The following is a 16,913-nucleotide window of genomic DNA, read 5'->3' as shown; positions in this document are numbered from 1 at the left end:
CCTGGGTCTGTGTTGGAGCAGACATGAATGTCTGGCTCAGCAAGACAGGTTGCTGGAGTCCTGAGCTGGCAGGGAAAACAAGAATAGAAGTAGTCGTGGCACATAGGGTGGCAGCTCCCAGGGGGGTTCTGTGATCCAACCCATCACAACACACATGTTCTGATGGCTTCTGAATTTGTTTCATCCTCTCAAAAAAGAGATCTAGGTATCGCTATGGTCAGGTCAGTGAAGATGTCTGCTCAGTGTGTGGAACTAGTTGACGATGCGATTGAGGCTGCATTAAGAAAAGAGAATAAAACAGACAACACTGCTGTTTAGTGGATAGCTCAGAGAACTGAGAGTCTGAAGAACTTGGGCCAGATCCTCAACTGGAGCTATGCCAGTGTGCACCAGCTAAGGATGTGGGCCATGGTTTCCATTCTGGGCTTTCTTATTGCTTAGCTGAGCAGATCTTGGACAAGTTACTTAGCCTCTCTGTGCCTCAGCTCACTCCTCGGTAGAATAGGGACAATAATATCTACTTCTGTAAAGTGCTTTGAGATCCTCAAATGCAAGGTTCTATAGGGCTGCAAATGACCATTATGCTACCCTATGAATGGGTTGTATAGTTGAATTCTGCTTTCGGCTTTGGTGAGTTCATCTCAAATTAGAGAAAGAAGGGCAATCAAACTGAGGATGGTAGTTACTGTATGAGTAGACCAATTGCACCTTTTAATCTTTTCTCATAATACAAGAACAAGGGGAGACAGAGAGCAACAAATGTAAAATGGATTGAAGAAAATCTTTTTTTCCCTCATGCACTGTATAATTAACCTGAGGAACTCACCATTGCTAGATAGTCTTGAGAAAACCAAAATTTAATAACTTCAAAAATGGATTAGACACATTTGAACTTTAATAGCATTTGCAGTTCTTATAGGCTAGATAAATCATTATAAGGGCTCTACATCCTGATGCTTCAGGGCATAAACAGATCTCCAGTTGGGTTCAGAAAGAAACTTCCTCTCTGGGTATAGGTTTGCAAAATTAGAGGAACTGTCAATGGGGTTTTTATGTCTTCTAAAACATCCAACATGGGTCTGTCATAGCATTCCTTCTCAGATCTGAACCTTAGAGTTCAGAAAATGAGATACTAGCGCCTGAATCCTCTAAGCTTAATTACCAACTTAGATCTAATAGCACTGCCACCACCCAAAAATATAGTGTTTTGGGGCACTCTGACCTCCCCAACCTTCCCTGGGGACCCCAAGAATCCAGATCCCTTGGGTTCTTAAAACAAGGAGAAATAAACCATTCCCCCCACCTTTCCCCCTCTCAGAATTTCCCTCTCTGGGCTATCCTGAGAGATACTGATCCAACCTCTAAATCACCATACAGAGAAGCATCTCCCTTACCTTCCACAAAGAGGCAAACAGATTCAAGGAAAACAGAGAGAGATTCTCTCTCTCCCACTCCCGTCTCCCCCACCCGTCCTGGTGAGTTATCCCAATCCACTGGAATAAAACAAAGGAGACAAGAAAAAAAATCAATCAGGTTCTCTAAAAAGAAACCTTTTAATAAAAGAAAGGAAAAAGTAAAGAATTATCTCTGTAACTTCAAGATGTAAATATTACAGGGTCCTATAGCTTACAGACACCAGAAAGAGACTTCCCCCCAGTACCAATACAGATCAAAATATTCCCAGCAACTACACATATAAAAGTTAACCAGCCAGATCCACAATTGCAAATAGAGTAAAACAATCAAAAAGCCTAACCCACCTGTTTTTACTTACTATTTGAAAAGAAACTTAGAGAGCCTGTAGTAATGTCTGGTCTCTGTCAGACCCTCTGAGAGAACACCACACAACGGACAAAAAAACACACACAAAAGCTTCCGTCTACCCAAATTTAAAAGTATCTTGTCTTCTGATTAGGTGTCCAGTTCCCTGCTTGTAACCCTTTACAGGTACAAGAGACATTAACCCTTAGCAATCTGTTTATGACAGGGTCACTTGCAGAGGAGATATTAGGATTCATGGACTATTGTTTTGTTCCAGTATGGCAACTCTTAGGATGAGCAGGATAAAAGCAGACACGTCTGTTCCTTCCAGCAAAGATCGCTCTGGGGAAATCTTTAAGGCATTCCTTCCCGTAATGCATATAATCCTTCCAAATCTGTAGTGGGGAGAAAGGGCAACACATGCTGTGCCTCTAGCTTCTTCTTAGCTAGAAAGCAATGGTGACTGGGTGGAACTGATAACTTCTTCAGCCTGAGTACTTTGTCATTTGCTTGTGAAAAGTAGATCATGTTCAAGGGCACGCTGAATCCATTCATGTCAGGTCCCACCGTGTTCCACTACATCATCCACTGCTTGCAATGGGCGTGCTGGAACCACAGAAAATGGTGTTTATCTGGAACACATTTGGAAAAGGAAACATTAATGATACTGCTACTAAATATAATTAGTAGAATATGGATTCCTGTGCAGAGGTGTCTTCTGTGTTCTCCTTGCTATTGTTTGGTATATTTGCTTTTAAAAAAGAGCTCTTTCCCCAGTCATCCAGGATTTCCCTTGCACTTGATCCTGTAGAGAAATCCAGGATGAAAGTTTTTCTTCACGCAATGCACAGTGTGTGGAACTCTTTGCCAGCAGATGTTGAGAAGGCCAAGACTATAACAGAGTTCAAAAAAGAACTAGATAAATTCATGGAGGATAGGTCCATCAATGGCTTTTAGCCAGGATGTGCAGGGATGGTGTCCCTAGACCAGAGGTCTCCAATGTGGCACCTGCTAGGGCATTTATATGTGCCCGCCTCTTGCCCCGCTGGAGACAGAGAACTCCGAGGCTGCAGGCTGCGGACACCGATGTTCTCGGTCCCCGGCAGGCGCAGGGCCGTGGCTTAAGCCGGAGAGAAGCCACAGCTTAAGCCGGAGAGAAGTCACGGTCAGGGACAGAGAACACTGGGGCTGCAGGCTGTGGGCTGCAGGCACCATGTTTTCTGTCCCCAGCAGGCGCGGGGCCCGCCTAGTGCCCAGCAGGGGAGAGAAGCTGGGGCCCCGCACCTGCTGGGGACAGAGAACTCCGGGGCTGCAGGATGCGGGCACCGGTGTTCTCTGTCTCTGACAGGCACAGGACTGTGGCTTCTCTCCAGCTTCTCTGGTGCCGCAGGCTGCGGGCACCATTGTTCTTGGTCCCCGGTAGGCGTCAGGCTGTGGCTTAAGCCGGAGAGAAACTGTGGCCCTGCGCCTGCCGGAGACAGAGAACTCCGGGGCTGCAGGCTTCATTCTATGTTAAAGTAAGAATAAAAAATATATTTGGACCAGCAGTTCAACAATGTTTTACTTTTTAAAAATAAATAACATGAAAACTGGTTATGAGATTTATTTTGTAAAAACTCAATTTTTCTTACAGGTAGATAAAAAAAGAGCAAATTACCCTTTTTATCATATGGATTCATATATTATGTAATATTAAATATGATGATTTTCATATTATTTAATGTACAAATACAAAATAAGCCTTGAAAAATTGTTGGTGCCTGCCACACTCTTCTGAAAACATGAATGTGCTACTGGCCACAAAAAGGTTAGGGACCACTGGCCTAGACTCTGTTTGCCAGAAGCTGGGAATGGGTGATGGGATGGATCCACTTGATGATTACCTGTTCTGTTCATTCCCTCAGAGTCACATGGCATTGGTCACTGTCAGAAGACAGGGTACTGGGCTAGATGGACCTTTGGTCTGACCCAGTATGGCTGTTCTTATGTTATGTTCATGATACTCTATTGACTTCAGCAGATTTACACCAGGGATGAATTTGCCCATGCTGTATTTAACATCACAATATGTTCCTTTGGAAAGATTGTGCAATGTCACACAGACTATTCCATGGGCCTGTTGGAACCTGGAAAGTGATATCAGTAAAGCTGGTCCAAAAAACGCTTTTTCCCCAGTATGGAAAATTTCAGCTTTTCAGAAGAAAAAAGAAACCCACCACACTGAATATTTCTAGCCAAAGTCAGAAATTCAGAAATGCTGCCTCATGGAAGTTTTCTGGTGCCTTATGTCCAAAGTCCTCTAGGGGTAGACAGTGGGCTCCCTGGCCAGACTATATATCCCTTGATATGCCCCCAATCTCCCGTGTTTACTGAGCCACTGCAGTGCATCATGGGAATCACATGGATGTGGTGCACCATGGAAGATGTAATACAGCTGAGGAACCCAGCCACAGAGAATGCGGGCATGACCCTCCACTTCAACTCCCATTAAGCACCATGTCAGCATTTGCAAATTGAATTTTTTTTTATTTCAGCAAAAAGTTTTGATTTCCAAGCTTTCAAATTTTAAACAAAAAAGGTCAAAGTTTTCTATGGAAAATTGACACTTCATGGAAAATTTTGCTTTGTCAAAAACCCAATTTGTCTTAAACATTTTGAGGGAAAATATTGGATTAGCCCTAGATATCAGCTAGGACAATTAAGCTGAAAGCTGCAGATGGATCCATCTGGTTACTAGGGCAGAATATTCTTCAGAGAGCCCCTCCACCCACAGCCACACAATTAATGTAACAGAACTGTCTCTTGTTGACCTACGGAGCACATTACAAAGCCTATGTATACCCACAGGTTTATTCTGGGGGCGGGGGAGGTGTCAGCCAGGTTAGGGAGTTCTTTTAGTCCCAAATTGTTAAGAGTGGGTGCCTAAAGTGAGACACCTAGCCATAGGGGTCATTTCAGAAAAATTCAGGCAGGCAAAATGTGCTTTCCTGATGACCACATCCCAAGGCGAGGGGGAGAGAAGGGGAGGGCAAAAAGAGGAAGACATAATGGAGCATGGGTGAGGGTGAAAACCAAGGTCTAGCAAGGGATGACTGCCCCTCTTGCCCCATAGCAAATAACGCTCCTGCACCTCTCTCTATATTTAGGCATCTAAATAAGTGGCCTGAATTCCAGAAATTCTGAGCACCTGGAGGATCAAATACATCCCTGCTGTATAGAATTACAGCTTCCATTTTTGTAAAGCCTAACTAAACCTGGACTTGGCATGAGTAATTTCTGAAGAACAAAAATTCTCCCCCCGCCCCCTTTACCTCTCTCTTTCTCTGTCCCTTCCTCTGATGGTCAAGGTGCGGACCGTTTCTATAACAACATTGAGGACATGATTGGTTATCGGCAATGGCCGCTGTTTAAGATGTGTTGGCAGGTTGTCACCCCTGATGTTTGCCTGGTAGGTACAAACTATGGTGAGGCATGTTTGTACAGGGATCCTAGAATCTGAGTGAAGAAGAGAATTTGAGAGGGGCACTAGTGTTTCATAGAATTGCTGTGGAGGAGCAGTAGCTTCTCCATAGTTGAAACTGGAATCAATTTCCATTGTAAAGCCTTGTCTTAGGTCTGGAAATTTCATTTAGCCTGAAAATTGGCATATTTATTCTGCAGGCAAAGGAGAATGTATCTGCAAAGCCTGAAGGGAATTGATCAAATCATTTTTGAATTTCAGCCCATTAAAGAATTACCCTTGTTCTGAAATGTTCTCTTCTGTCTACATTTCTATGACTCCTGCTAGTTCAAAAACATCTTGTTTCTGCCCCTTGCTTTCCATAAAGTCAAATCACCTTGAAAATGCACCCACCGACTATGTTTGAAGAAAACAGTTTGTAATTAAGGAAAGATATTAACTATTTTTGTCTCGTGCCCAGTTCTGTTTCCATTGATTTCAGCAGATGGTATGGGCCTAATCCTGCTCCCGTGACCGTCATGACATTTGTTTGCCATTGACCTCAATGGGATCAGGATCAGGCACTATGACCAAAATCTTCAACAGCTTGGATAGGCACAAATAGCTTTTGCAGCTGCCACCTAAGGGCTCCAATGGGAGTTGAAAACAATCAGGGAGTTTTCAGAGCTGCTGCTTGGTCATGCATGAGTTGCTGAGAGCGCAATGGTTTGAGTGCTCTATAGGGCTGGGTGCAGGCTGAGAGAGCATCTTTCAATGAATATTTTCAGAGGGGGCCTTGACTGCCCCAGGGCTGTTCCCAGAGCTGAAAAGTCAGTCCTGTCAGAGGCATGACTAAGTCAGGAATCACCAGAAAAGGTGCCCAAACTGCAGCCCCTGATTGGCTGCTCCAGAGAGCTTACAAATAAGGACCTTCCTCCTACACATACATTGGAGAGAGAGGGAATTTCCTGAAAGTTTAAAGGATCCATGTTGGAGAGGGCAAGGCGAGGTAAGGATCTGGGTAGGGGCTGGAAAGGTGGGGGATAGGAGGTAGAAGAGCACTGAGACTCACATCCTAAAGGTTCAGGGCAGTGGGGGGGTTGGTGAATGGAAAACAGCACAGGGGGAAGGGAAAATTCCAAAATCAAAAAATGTTTCAAAACTCAGTTAAGGCTGGTAAGTAACAGCAGTGTACATACCCATCACAATATTTCCAACCCCCAAACACTTAGGAACAAGTATATAACTAAGTGAGGAGATCACAAATCTTCTACTGCTTATACATCCCTTGTCAGGAACTGTCTCTCACCATCTGTTTCTGACTCACCATGTACCCACCTGCTATTCTGACTTTTATGTTCTTCATTCCTCGGGCGACCTTCCTATTTTCACTGATCAAGTACACCCCCCTCAAATACAACAACTGGTACGTGTACTCTCCCTGGGGCTACATTCTGGGCTGGTTGATGGCTCTCTCTTCCATGATCTGCATTCCACTCTACATCATTTTCATTCTGCTGAAAACCGGAGGATCACTAAAGAAGGTAAAAGAAGGCCTAGAACTTCTAGGTCCCAAATTCAAATCCAGCCCAGGTCATCAGTGACTAAACACTGTGTGAGTGCTTCCCATTGGCTTGTGTGAAATGAATAGATGGTCTCCATCCAGTGCAACAGAACCTCAGAGTTATGAACCCTTGGGAATGGTGGTTGTTCATAACTCTGAGAACATTTGTAACTTTGAACAAAGCATGGTTCTTTCAAAAGATTAGAATTAACGTTCACTTAATACAGAAGAAGAATGCTGCTTTCCCTTTATTTTTTTTAGTAGTTTACATTTAGCACAGAACTGCACTGTATTTGGGTTTTGGTTTTTTTGTCTCTGCTGATGCCTGTTTGCATACTTCCCGTTCCAAATGAGGTGTGTAGTTGACCAGTCAGTTCATAACTCTGATGTCCGTAACTCTGAGGTTCTACTCTACTAGTATGAAACCATCTCTGCAACTGGCCATAATTGAACCTCTTATTGGAGAGGCTTAGAAGAGAGGCCACAGATGAATAGAGGTGTGGAGAATAAAGTACCTTCCTGCTCCCCGAGGTGGACACTGTGGATCACATTTGAGACACATGACTGGGACAGTGGATGAAGATAGTCCTTATGCTGTCCGTGCTGTCCTTGATCTGTGGCACTGTCAGTACAGCAGTTTTCATGATAGTGAATGTCATTCAAACAATTCAATGAGTAGCATTTCTTTAAAGAGCTAGCCATGGAGGAGGGCCTGGTTCAGTGAGGCCTGGCACCATGTTCGTTGGTTACATCTGTGTAGAGTCAGCATAAGTTAGAATGGGAGCAATTTGCAGTAGTGTAAAATGATGACCGAGATGCAGGGAAATGGAGAATCTGGCCCAAACTGTTTGGAAGTGCTTCCAAAAGAATATAGTGAATCAATGGTGTGACCAAGTAGAAATGTCTCCTGTCATCTACCTCTCCTCTACAGGCACGTGACCATATCTGTCAGTTCTTTCCAATGCATCCCTTTTCCTGTCAGCCCTTTATTCTCTAGCTGAGTGTTGTGATGTGATGAGAATGGAAGGAGCTGTGTAAGAGAAGGCTCTCTCGGCAATATCATTTGAGACCATGAAAGGGTAGGGAAGAGGCCAGTGTAGATCAATGGAGGGATTTGGAAGGAGTGCAGAGAGAAACCGGAATTGTGCATTTGAGTGGAACAAGTCCATGGAGAGTTTTAAAAAGAAAGAGGAACGTTTTGGACTGGATGCTGGAGAAAATGGGGAAGCAGCAGGGTCATTTTAAGCTGTGGCTGAAGGTGATGTGTTGAGGCTTTGTGGAACAAAGGTACCTTAATTTGGTAGCTGCCAGTTTATGGGAGTCCAAATCCTGAAGCCCTTACTCAGGCAAAACTCCCAGTGACTTCATTGGAAGATATGCCTGTATAAGGAGTTATGAATCCATGGTCAATGGTCAGGATCGCCTCTCACAGGATGGGGCTTAGAGGAGGACATCTCAGTGAGGACCTCCTTGGCTAAGTCCTCCCCTGATCATTCGGTCTGGGTGGCCTGGCATTTGCCTACTGCAGAATGACCTGCAGCGGCCGTCGCTACACTGGGAAGGTTCTCGCGAATTTGCTCAGCTCCCAGGGGACCAACAAGCACCTTGGCCTTCCTGGAGCGGGCCAGATCTGCAGTTCTATGTGCAACTGATATGCATGACTATGATGATGTAAGACAACCATAATGCTGACTTAACGAGCTAGTGGAGGATTTCCCCAATGTGGCACTCTCATACCAGCATCTCTCTCTACCTCTCTCTCACTCCCTGGTGCAGAGAGTGTCGATGGAAAAGGGAGTTTGACTGAGGCAACTCTATACTCTGTCAATCTCTGGCTCTCAGAAAGGCCCCCTGAGACTCAAAGAGCTTGGCTTGTTTAGCCTAACCAAAAGAAGGTTGAGAGGGGATATGATTGCTCTTTATAAATATATCAGAGGGATAAATATTAGGGGGAGAGAGGAATTATTTAAGCTTAGTACCAATGTGGACACAAGAACAAATGGATAAAAACTGGACACTAGGAAGTTTAGACTTGAAATTAGATGAAGGTTTCTAACCATTAGAGGAGTGAAGTTACAGCCTTCCAAGGGGAGTAGTGAGGGCAGAAGACATATCTGGCTTTAAGACTAAGCTTAATAAGTTTATGGAAGGGATGGTATGATGGGATAGCCTAATTTTGGCAATTAATTTGGCAATTGATCTTTGATTATCAGCAAGTAAGTATGCCCAGTAGTCTGTGACGGGATGGGATCTGAGTTACTACAGAGAATTCTTTCCTGGGTGCTGGCTGGTGAGTCTTGCCCACATGCGCAGGGTTTAAATGATCACCATATTTGGAGTCGGGAAGGAATTTTCCTCCAGGCCAGATTGGCAGAGGCCCTGGAGGTTTTTCACCTTCCCCTGCAGCATGGGGCACGGGTCACTTGAAGGAGGATTCTTTGCAGCTCGAGGTCTTCAAACCACAATTTGAGGACTTCAGTAACTCAGGTTAGGGGTTTGTTTTAGAAGTGGATGGGTTAGTTTCTGTGGCCTGCATTGTGCATGGGGTCAGACTAGATGATCATAATGGTCCCTTCTGACCTTAAAGTCTATGAGACACAGGCTTGTGGGCTTAATTTCCAATGGAGATTAGCTGCCTCCAGGACTGAGGGAGTGAAGGTGCATAAAGCACCTTCCTGAATTGTGCCAAATGCAAGTCCTGGATCAGACACTGGTTCTTTACCTCTATCTTCCCCTTTCTTCTTACCAGTGTCTCCCCTGGCCAGGGCTACCCCAGATAACTCTTCACAAGGTGTATTACCTAACCCTGCCCTGGGCTAGGCAGTCTCACCAGGGTCAGTATGGGCAGGACATATGACTTGCTCCCAGTCTATACAAAGCTGCCTTTTCACTGCCTAGTCCCCTCTTCTTCCACCACAGGGATCCTAAACCTGTGGAGAGCCTTATGCAAGGTTCTAAGATGTCTGTGAGGGCGGGGAAGGGGGGGAATGGGACCATGCAGGTGGCCACCCCCATTCCAAGGCCCACACACACACTGGGTTACTTCCTTGTATAGACCTGGGGAAGCACAATCTCTCCCCATTTGTCCCAGTTTGAATGACAGCTCAGGCTGATGGAAACGTAAATGAATTGGGGAGGGTGGAATGTAACTCTAGGGAGCTGGGGGGAGTTATTCAAATCTCGCTCCATGAGATGAGTGGAGAGGAGAACCCTGCAGTACTATTGCATCAGGGAAAAAACTGGACTCACAATGTCCTTTCCAGCTCCGCCACCTCAGGGAAAGTGAGTCTGTGCCCATGAGGCTCTTATTTCCTGGCTAGGAACTCTAACTTAATTAGAAGTGACAGGCTGTGTGGAGTGCTGATTAGTGCCCACCTCAGGTGCCTAATGAGTTGCAAGGCAAAGCCCCATTCAGAGGAGAGGGGGAGAAAAGCCTTGAGCAAATGGGGAAGGGAGGAAGTCAAGGAATGCAGCCTCTGGGTTGGAAACAGCACTGGGAGTCAGGAGACCTGCCTTCTAGTATTGACTACATCTGTGCTCTTAGGCAAGTGACTTGGCCTTACTGGCCCTCTCTGCACAGGGGAAAAGGTGCTTTTATCAGCTGGACCAGCTTTATGCAGTTGGAAAGGTCCTTAACACCTGGGCCTAGTCTACACTGATTTTGTAGGCAGTATTGCTATTTTAGTTAGGGTTGTTGTTTTTAACTGGAATGGTTATACTGGTACAACCCTTAATGTGGATGCAGTTATATTGGTATAAAGTTGCCTTTTGTGGGTATACCTTAATCCCCTTCCCACACTGGAATAAGATAGACTGGTATAAGCACTTTTATACTAGTGGAACTGTTCTTAGCTTTTAGTTGTGGAATCTCCTGAGCCTAGTGACGCATGAGGCAACTCATTTTCCCCACTGCCGTCTGTCCAGAGCAAGATGTTTGTAGTCTCCATGATGGCAACATCATTTTCAGTCATCCTGCAATAAGTCATTCATTGTCCTCTGTGCCTTCTTTTTCCCCAGGAAGAATTCAATTTAAGACATACCTTGCGCTTATGCCACGGGGTTACCTGATGGTAAGGCCAAACCACCGTAGCTGTCTTTGTCTGATCACAAAGGTCCTGGTGGATTCTCCATCATTGACAATTTTTAATTCAAGATTGGATGTTTTTCTAAAATATAAGTTCTATGGCCTGTGTTATACAGGAAGTCAGATTAGATGATCACAATAGTCTCTTCTGCCCTTGGCATCTATGAATCACTGACTCCTCACTTCCACATTGGTTACATGATCTTTCTAGTGAGTTTCTTAAATTCTTTTTAAGCAATGCTTGTGGAATGCTTTCAGCATCCTCTTGCGTACTTCTGCCATCTGCCATGTTCCTGGGCGCACAATAGAACTATACAATCTCATTTTTGTGTGTAGATGTGTCTTACTCTTCCAGATGTTTGACGCATGGGAAAATGATCCACTAGTTTTGCCAGTTCTTACCTTCACATCTTTAGTGAGATGGGCATTAGCAGATATTGTACTTCCAAAATAGAATAAGTCATTAATTCTTTTGTACTCTTATCCATCAATCACACATCTGCCCGTGTTGATAGCATTCTCTCCTATCTCCATGATTTTGGTCTTCAGTATACAGATACAAAGTCCCAATTTGGCTGCTTCTGCTTTTAGATTCATAAAGAGTCCTTTCATTCCATCCCGGTTGGTATCCAGTCTTATTATATTGTCTGCAAAATCTAAGTCTTGCAGCCTATTTCTTGCCTAAACAATACCAGTGTTCTCGCCATTAGCTATCAGTCTTATCATCAAAAAATCTATGACAATACAGAAGCCAAGTAGAGAAAATATGCAACCTTGCCTTACACCAGTAACACTCTTAAACCATTCTGTGTCTCTACTTTTGGTCCTGATGCAATCTCATCATACAAAGCTTTTATCAAATTAACAGTCGTTGCTGGAACTTCATAGTGTCTCAAGATGTTCCAGAGGGCATCTCTGTGCATGCTATCAAATACTTCAGTAAAATCAAGGATGTTTAAAACTACATTCTTCTGGTATTCTAAGCCTCTCTCACTGAGTCTTCTCAAGGTGAAAATCTGTTCCGAACATGACCTACCAGATTGAAATCCAGCCTGTTCTTCTCTGAATACTTTATCAATAGCAGTTTTCATCCCATTCAAAATGATAATACAAAAAACTTTCCCAGGTACAGCTAGGAGTATCACCCTTCTCTAGTTATCACAAATAAGCTGTTCTACCTTTTCAGGGATTTTGCAGATAAAACCTCTTCTCCAACCTTTGGACGGGTGTCCCATCTCCAGACCACTCCAACTGCCTGTGCGTGTAATTCACCATTATTTCCTACTCAGCATTTAACATTTCAGCATTTGTTTTATCCTACCCTGGTGCTTTAACTCTCTTCAGCTGGTTCATAGCCTTAGTTCCTTCCTCCGAGGCAATTACTTGTAATGATATAGATAAGACCACTATGTCTTCACATTTCTTAGTATGTGTTAATGGTTCTGGCTGGTTTAGCACAGCCTGGAAATGTACCATCCAATGGGCACTCTGTCCATCCTTTGTGGTTGAAATTGTACAATCTTGAGCTTTTCTACACAATTCTACAAAGGTTAGAGCATTGTGATGTCAATTGTTTAGATATTAGAGAGAGATTTTTAGAATCCTCTCTCCTATGTGCCTCCACAGTGTCTCTTGCTTTATTTTCCATCCGTTCTCTAAGATCTCTACTGGCTAATCTTTTACCTTCCTTGTCTCTGTCCACATATTCTTGTTGCAGAATAGTTCTTTTACTGCTGTCTCGTTCTTGTTGCTTTCTCTTCTTTAATTCTTTCCCTCTTCAACTAGCTTCCACGTATTTGGTTGGAGCCATTCTTCTTTCTTAGATAGTCTCATCCCACATGGTAGTCCTGGATGCATCCTCACTTGCCTCTTTGAAAAACTCCCATTGTTTTTCTGTCATCCATCTGTGTCTTTATCTCTTCAAATCTATTGCTAAATTGCATCTTGAAATGTGCCTTCACTGTTGGATCTCCTAACTTTCTAGTATCACATTCCTTCTGCCTTGAGTGTGTTTTTTTTGTTTTGTTTTGTTATTGTTTTATTTTGATTGTCCCAAAAACAAGATGGTGGTCACTTCTGATACTAGCACTCCTATACAGCCTGGTGTTCAACTATGATCTTCTCTAGCACCTGCTAAAGGCAACATGATCAAGCTGTTTCTGGGTGAAGCCATCATTTCATCTCCACGTCAGTTTGTCTTTCCTTGTGTGAAAATGCATAGACTGCATAGGACACAGAATTATAAAAACATTTTCCATTGTCAGTCTGTTCTAATATGCCATTTCTGCCCATAATGTGCTCAGATCCAGTATTAGCATCGCCAGCCTGTGTATTTAGATCTCCCATAGAGATAATATCATATTTATTGATCTTGCCAAGGACGCTCTGCACCTTTAATAGAAACAATCTTTGCCTTGTTCATCGCAATCATTTGTTAAGTACGTAACACTGAACAAGTGTGACTTTTGCTTGGTTCGTCATAAAACAAGTGGTCAGTATTCTTGAACGTGCAGATACTCATTCCTTCAGTGCTGTAGTAGCTTCCTTGCTAGATTTAACCTTCCCAATGTTTATAATCTTCTCTTCAATCATGCCTTCCAGTGATAATTAGATGGGTCCAGTCCACCTCATCTCAGTCAGTCCAAGTATACTTGGACCAGAGATTTTCATTTCTCTGATAACTTGTGTCAGTCTGCCTGTGCTCTGAAGTGATCTACCATTTCAACTTCCAATTCTTGACTTAGTTTTAGCTGTGAAAATACCCCATTTCAGATTAACAACTTCCTTGCGGATTTGATTCTCCAGCATCAGAATGTCAGACGGATTTGCTGGTTGATAAGTACTATTTTGTCTTACATCCAGCACATGATGGTTATCCACAGTTGATATTTGTATTTGCAAATCTGTGATAGATTCATCATGTCTCCGAGATGTTTCTGTAACGGAGAGCATTTTTGTGAGACCAGTGCACTGCCTTTAATTTGACTCCTACCCTTTGACCTTTCTGTCTTGGATGACCCTACCAGGAGTTCTACACCTGCCAACATAACTCTCAGGGTATTGGGAGCACACAAGCATACACATCACATCAAGGTGCAGTCGCTGGGGAAACTATAGCTGGCCTCACACTGGAGGAGTGGTTATTGCATTAATGAGACCGATATAATTAAAGTGGTAGAACTTGTGTGTAGACAAGACTTCAGCTACCTAGTCTAGAACACAACCAGCTTACACAGCTGAAAGAGGTTAAACTATCTGCTCTTAAAAGCAGATGGGGACCTTTGTGACTTAACTTTCCTAGCTGTAAAATGGGAATGATACTTATCCACCTTTGGTAAGCATTTTGAGATCTACAGCCAAAAAGTTCCTGTAGGTGCCAAATATTTTATTATGATGTGTTAGTGCTAATTTGTAGTGTGCTCAAGTGACTGATTTAGTCAAGTACAGCTAAGGGATTATTTTGTTTACCTCTCACTTTATAAAATGTCAGACATAACTTCCATGGACTTTTTAACTTTCTCTTTATAAAGAAGCTTCCAAGGACATGGATTAGAAATACAGGAAGGGGTCTGTCCACCCCCATCTCCCTCCCATACACACAAAGAAAAGTCCTCAATGAATATTTGTTCTGATTTTGAAACAGAGTCTCCCTGAGTGTGCTTGTGCCCCTCTTTCATTCACTGCCTATGAATATTTTAAGCAATGCATGTACTGGCAGCAAAGCTCCAAGGAACAGCATGCTGTATTTAAAGTGAATATTGCAGTATATTCATGGAAAGCACATTTCTAATTGGTAATTGTGACTATTCACACCAGCAAGCTGACTCCCAAAATTCTATTGGGCCAATCAATAAACACAAACATTGTTACATTATGTGTCCAGTTAAAAACAGCTCAAATTCCAAACATGGAATCACAAACAAGCTACTGGCCAAGAACTATGCCAGAAATTACTGGATGAATATTTTTGAATAAATTAGAGAAGACAATCTGTTGGCAGGCAATTCACAAACAGAAAGTGAGAGAGAGAGTCAAAATTAGTTATAGCAGCGAAGAGTCCTATGGCACCTTATAGACTAACAGACATATTGGCTTATGAGCTTTCATGTGTGAATACCCACTTCGTCAGATGCACCCACGACAGCTCATGCTCCAATATGTCTCTTAGTCTATAAGGTGCCACAGGACTCTCTGCTGCTTTTACAAATCCAGACTAACACAGCTACCCCTCTGATACTTGAAAATTAATTATATAAATGAGGTAATTGCTCGGCCTTGTTTGTGATGTAGTCTGTAAGCATGTGATCAGATGAGTGGTGTGTGCTGAGCCAGACAGTCTGAGTAGAAAGACACATGTAGCTATGAATTTCAATGTCTGTTAGAGAAGTGTTTTGATGCTCAATGAGTCTGAAAACCACTTTGTGGTAGTCCCAGGGAGTGCAGGGTCTTAGGAGGGTATAGGGTGTGAGACAAATGCTAGAAACATGGAAGTGGGAGAGATCTATAGCTAAAAGCATCTCTCTCTATGGCACTACTCTGTGGGTAGGTGTGTGCAGTGGGATGATAATATTACCTAGCGTTTTCCATCCAATGATCACAAAGCATGGCACAGCCTCTAATGAAAGCCACCCAGGACCCCTGTAAGGAGGGCAGTATTAGTAACCCTGTTTTACAGTTGATGACACGGGTACAAAGAGCTGAAGATGCTGATTTTTCTATTGACATGAACTGGAACTGGAACTAAGCAGCACTTCTTTATTATCAGCCCTCCGAATCGGATGAGTTCAGAGGAGCCACAACTCCCATTGAAGGCAGCGGAAGGTGTGACTACTCTGCACCACAAATTAAGTCACAAGGGGCTTGTCTGAGGCCACTGGAGATGTGAGGCAGAACCAGGAATAGAACCCTTGTGTACTGATTCCCACTCCTGTGCCTTAAACAGAAGATCGTCCCTCCTCCCATAAATACATCTCTAATGTGCCTTGTGATACGTGTCCCAAAATGTAAACAAATAGTAACATTGTAAGCCTGGATGTTGAATAATCATGGATGAGAACTGGCTAAAGATAAAGAAAAGGAGAGAGAGAGAGTGCGCGAGCAGCGGCGGCCCTAGGCACCAGCTAAACAAGCAGGTGCCTAGGGCAGCAAAATATACGGAGCGGTATAATGCTGGGGCCCCAGCTTATACCTGAAGTGGCATCCTGGGCAGGATCCTGACCGTCCCATGGGCAGAAACCAGCCTGTTGTTCTGTCACTGGGTGAGGCGGGGCAGGGAGCCGGCTAAGTGGGGAGCATATCCCTGCTGCTCTCCTATGGGCAGCAGCCATCCCCGACCCCTCAGGCAGGAGCCAATAGCGCAGCCCTGCCCCAGCTGCAGAGGACGGGTCGCTCCTCAGCTTGTTCACACTGCTTTCCCGCGGTCAGCAGCCACCCCCCATCCCTCAGGCGGGAGCCGGTATCACGGCCCTGCTCCGGCTGCAGAGGACAGGGGAACATGGCACCCGGGCAGGCTGCTCCTTCTTGGCTTGTCCCTGCCTCTGCCTCCTCCTCATCCCCTCTGCGCTGCCTCCTGCCAGGGGAGGGAATAGGGGAGCAGAGCGGCAGCCTGGGCTGAGCCCAGCTTGTGCCGGGGCCAGGGCCAGCGCTACCATTTAGGCGGCCTAGGGAATCGCCTAGGGCGCCAGAATAATTGGTGGGCGCCGTTTTGCCGGAGGGGGTGGCAGGCGGCTCTGGTGGAGCTGCCGCAGTGGTGCCTGCAGAGGGTCCGCTGGTCCGCGGCTCCAGTGGAGCTGCCACAGTCGCGCCTGCGAACGGACGGTCGGCTGCTCGCACGGCTCCAGTGGACCTCCCACAGGCACCACTGCGGCAGCTCTACCGGAGCTGCGGGACCAGCGCGCGGAGCGCCGAAATTGCCATCCGCCTAGGGCGCTCAAACCCCTAGCGCCGGTCCTGGCTGGGGCCAAGGATGAGTGGGGCTGGGATCCAGCAGCAGTCCCAATCCCTGGCCCTGGGAGTGTTGGTGATGGGAGATGAATCCTCCTCAGGCCAGATCCACAGCAAGGTAA

At 44.7% G+C, this 16,913-nt stretch overlaps 1 protein-coding gene across 1 annotated transcript in view; it reads left to right on the top strand.

Moving 5' to 3' along the window:
* LOC115640431 (sodium- and chloride-dependent betaine transporter-like) overlaps positions 1-16,913 on the top strand; it is a 45,358-nt gene that overhangs the window by 24,763 nt on the left and 3,682 nt on the right. Inside the window, 2 exon segments of the mRNA XM_030543170.1 lie at positions 5,109-5,208; positions 6,573-6,744. Of these exon segments, the coding sequence (XP_030399030.1) occupies positions 5,109-5,208; positions 6,573-6,744 (272 nt within the window).

Source organism: Gopherus evgoodei, chromosome 1, assembly GCF_007399415.2.
Source record: "Gopherus evgoodei ecotype Sinaloan lineage chromosome 1, rGopEvg1_v1.p, whole genome shotgun sequence".
Classification (NCBI taxonomy): Eukaryota; Metazoa; Chordata; order Testudines; family Testudinidae; genus Gopherus; species Gopherus evgoodei.
Note: the sequence above shows the minus strand (reverse complement) of the source record. Positions and strands in the feature narration are given on the sequence as shown.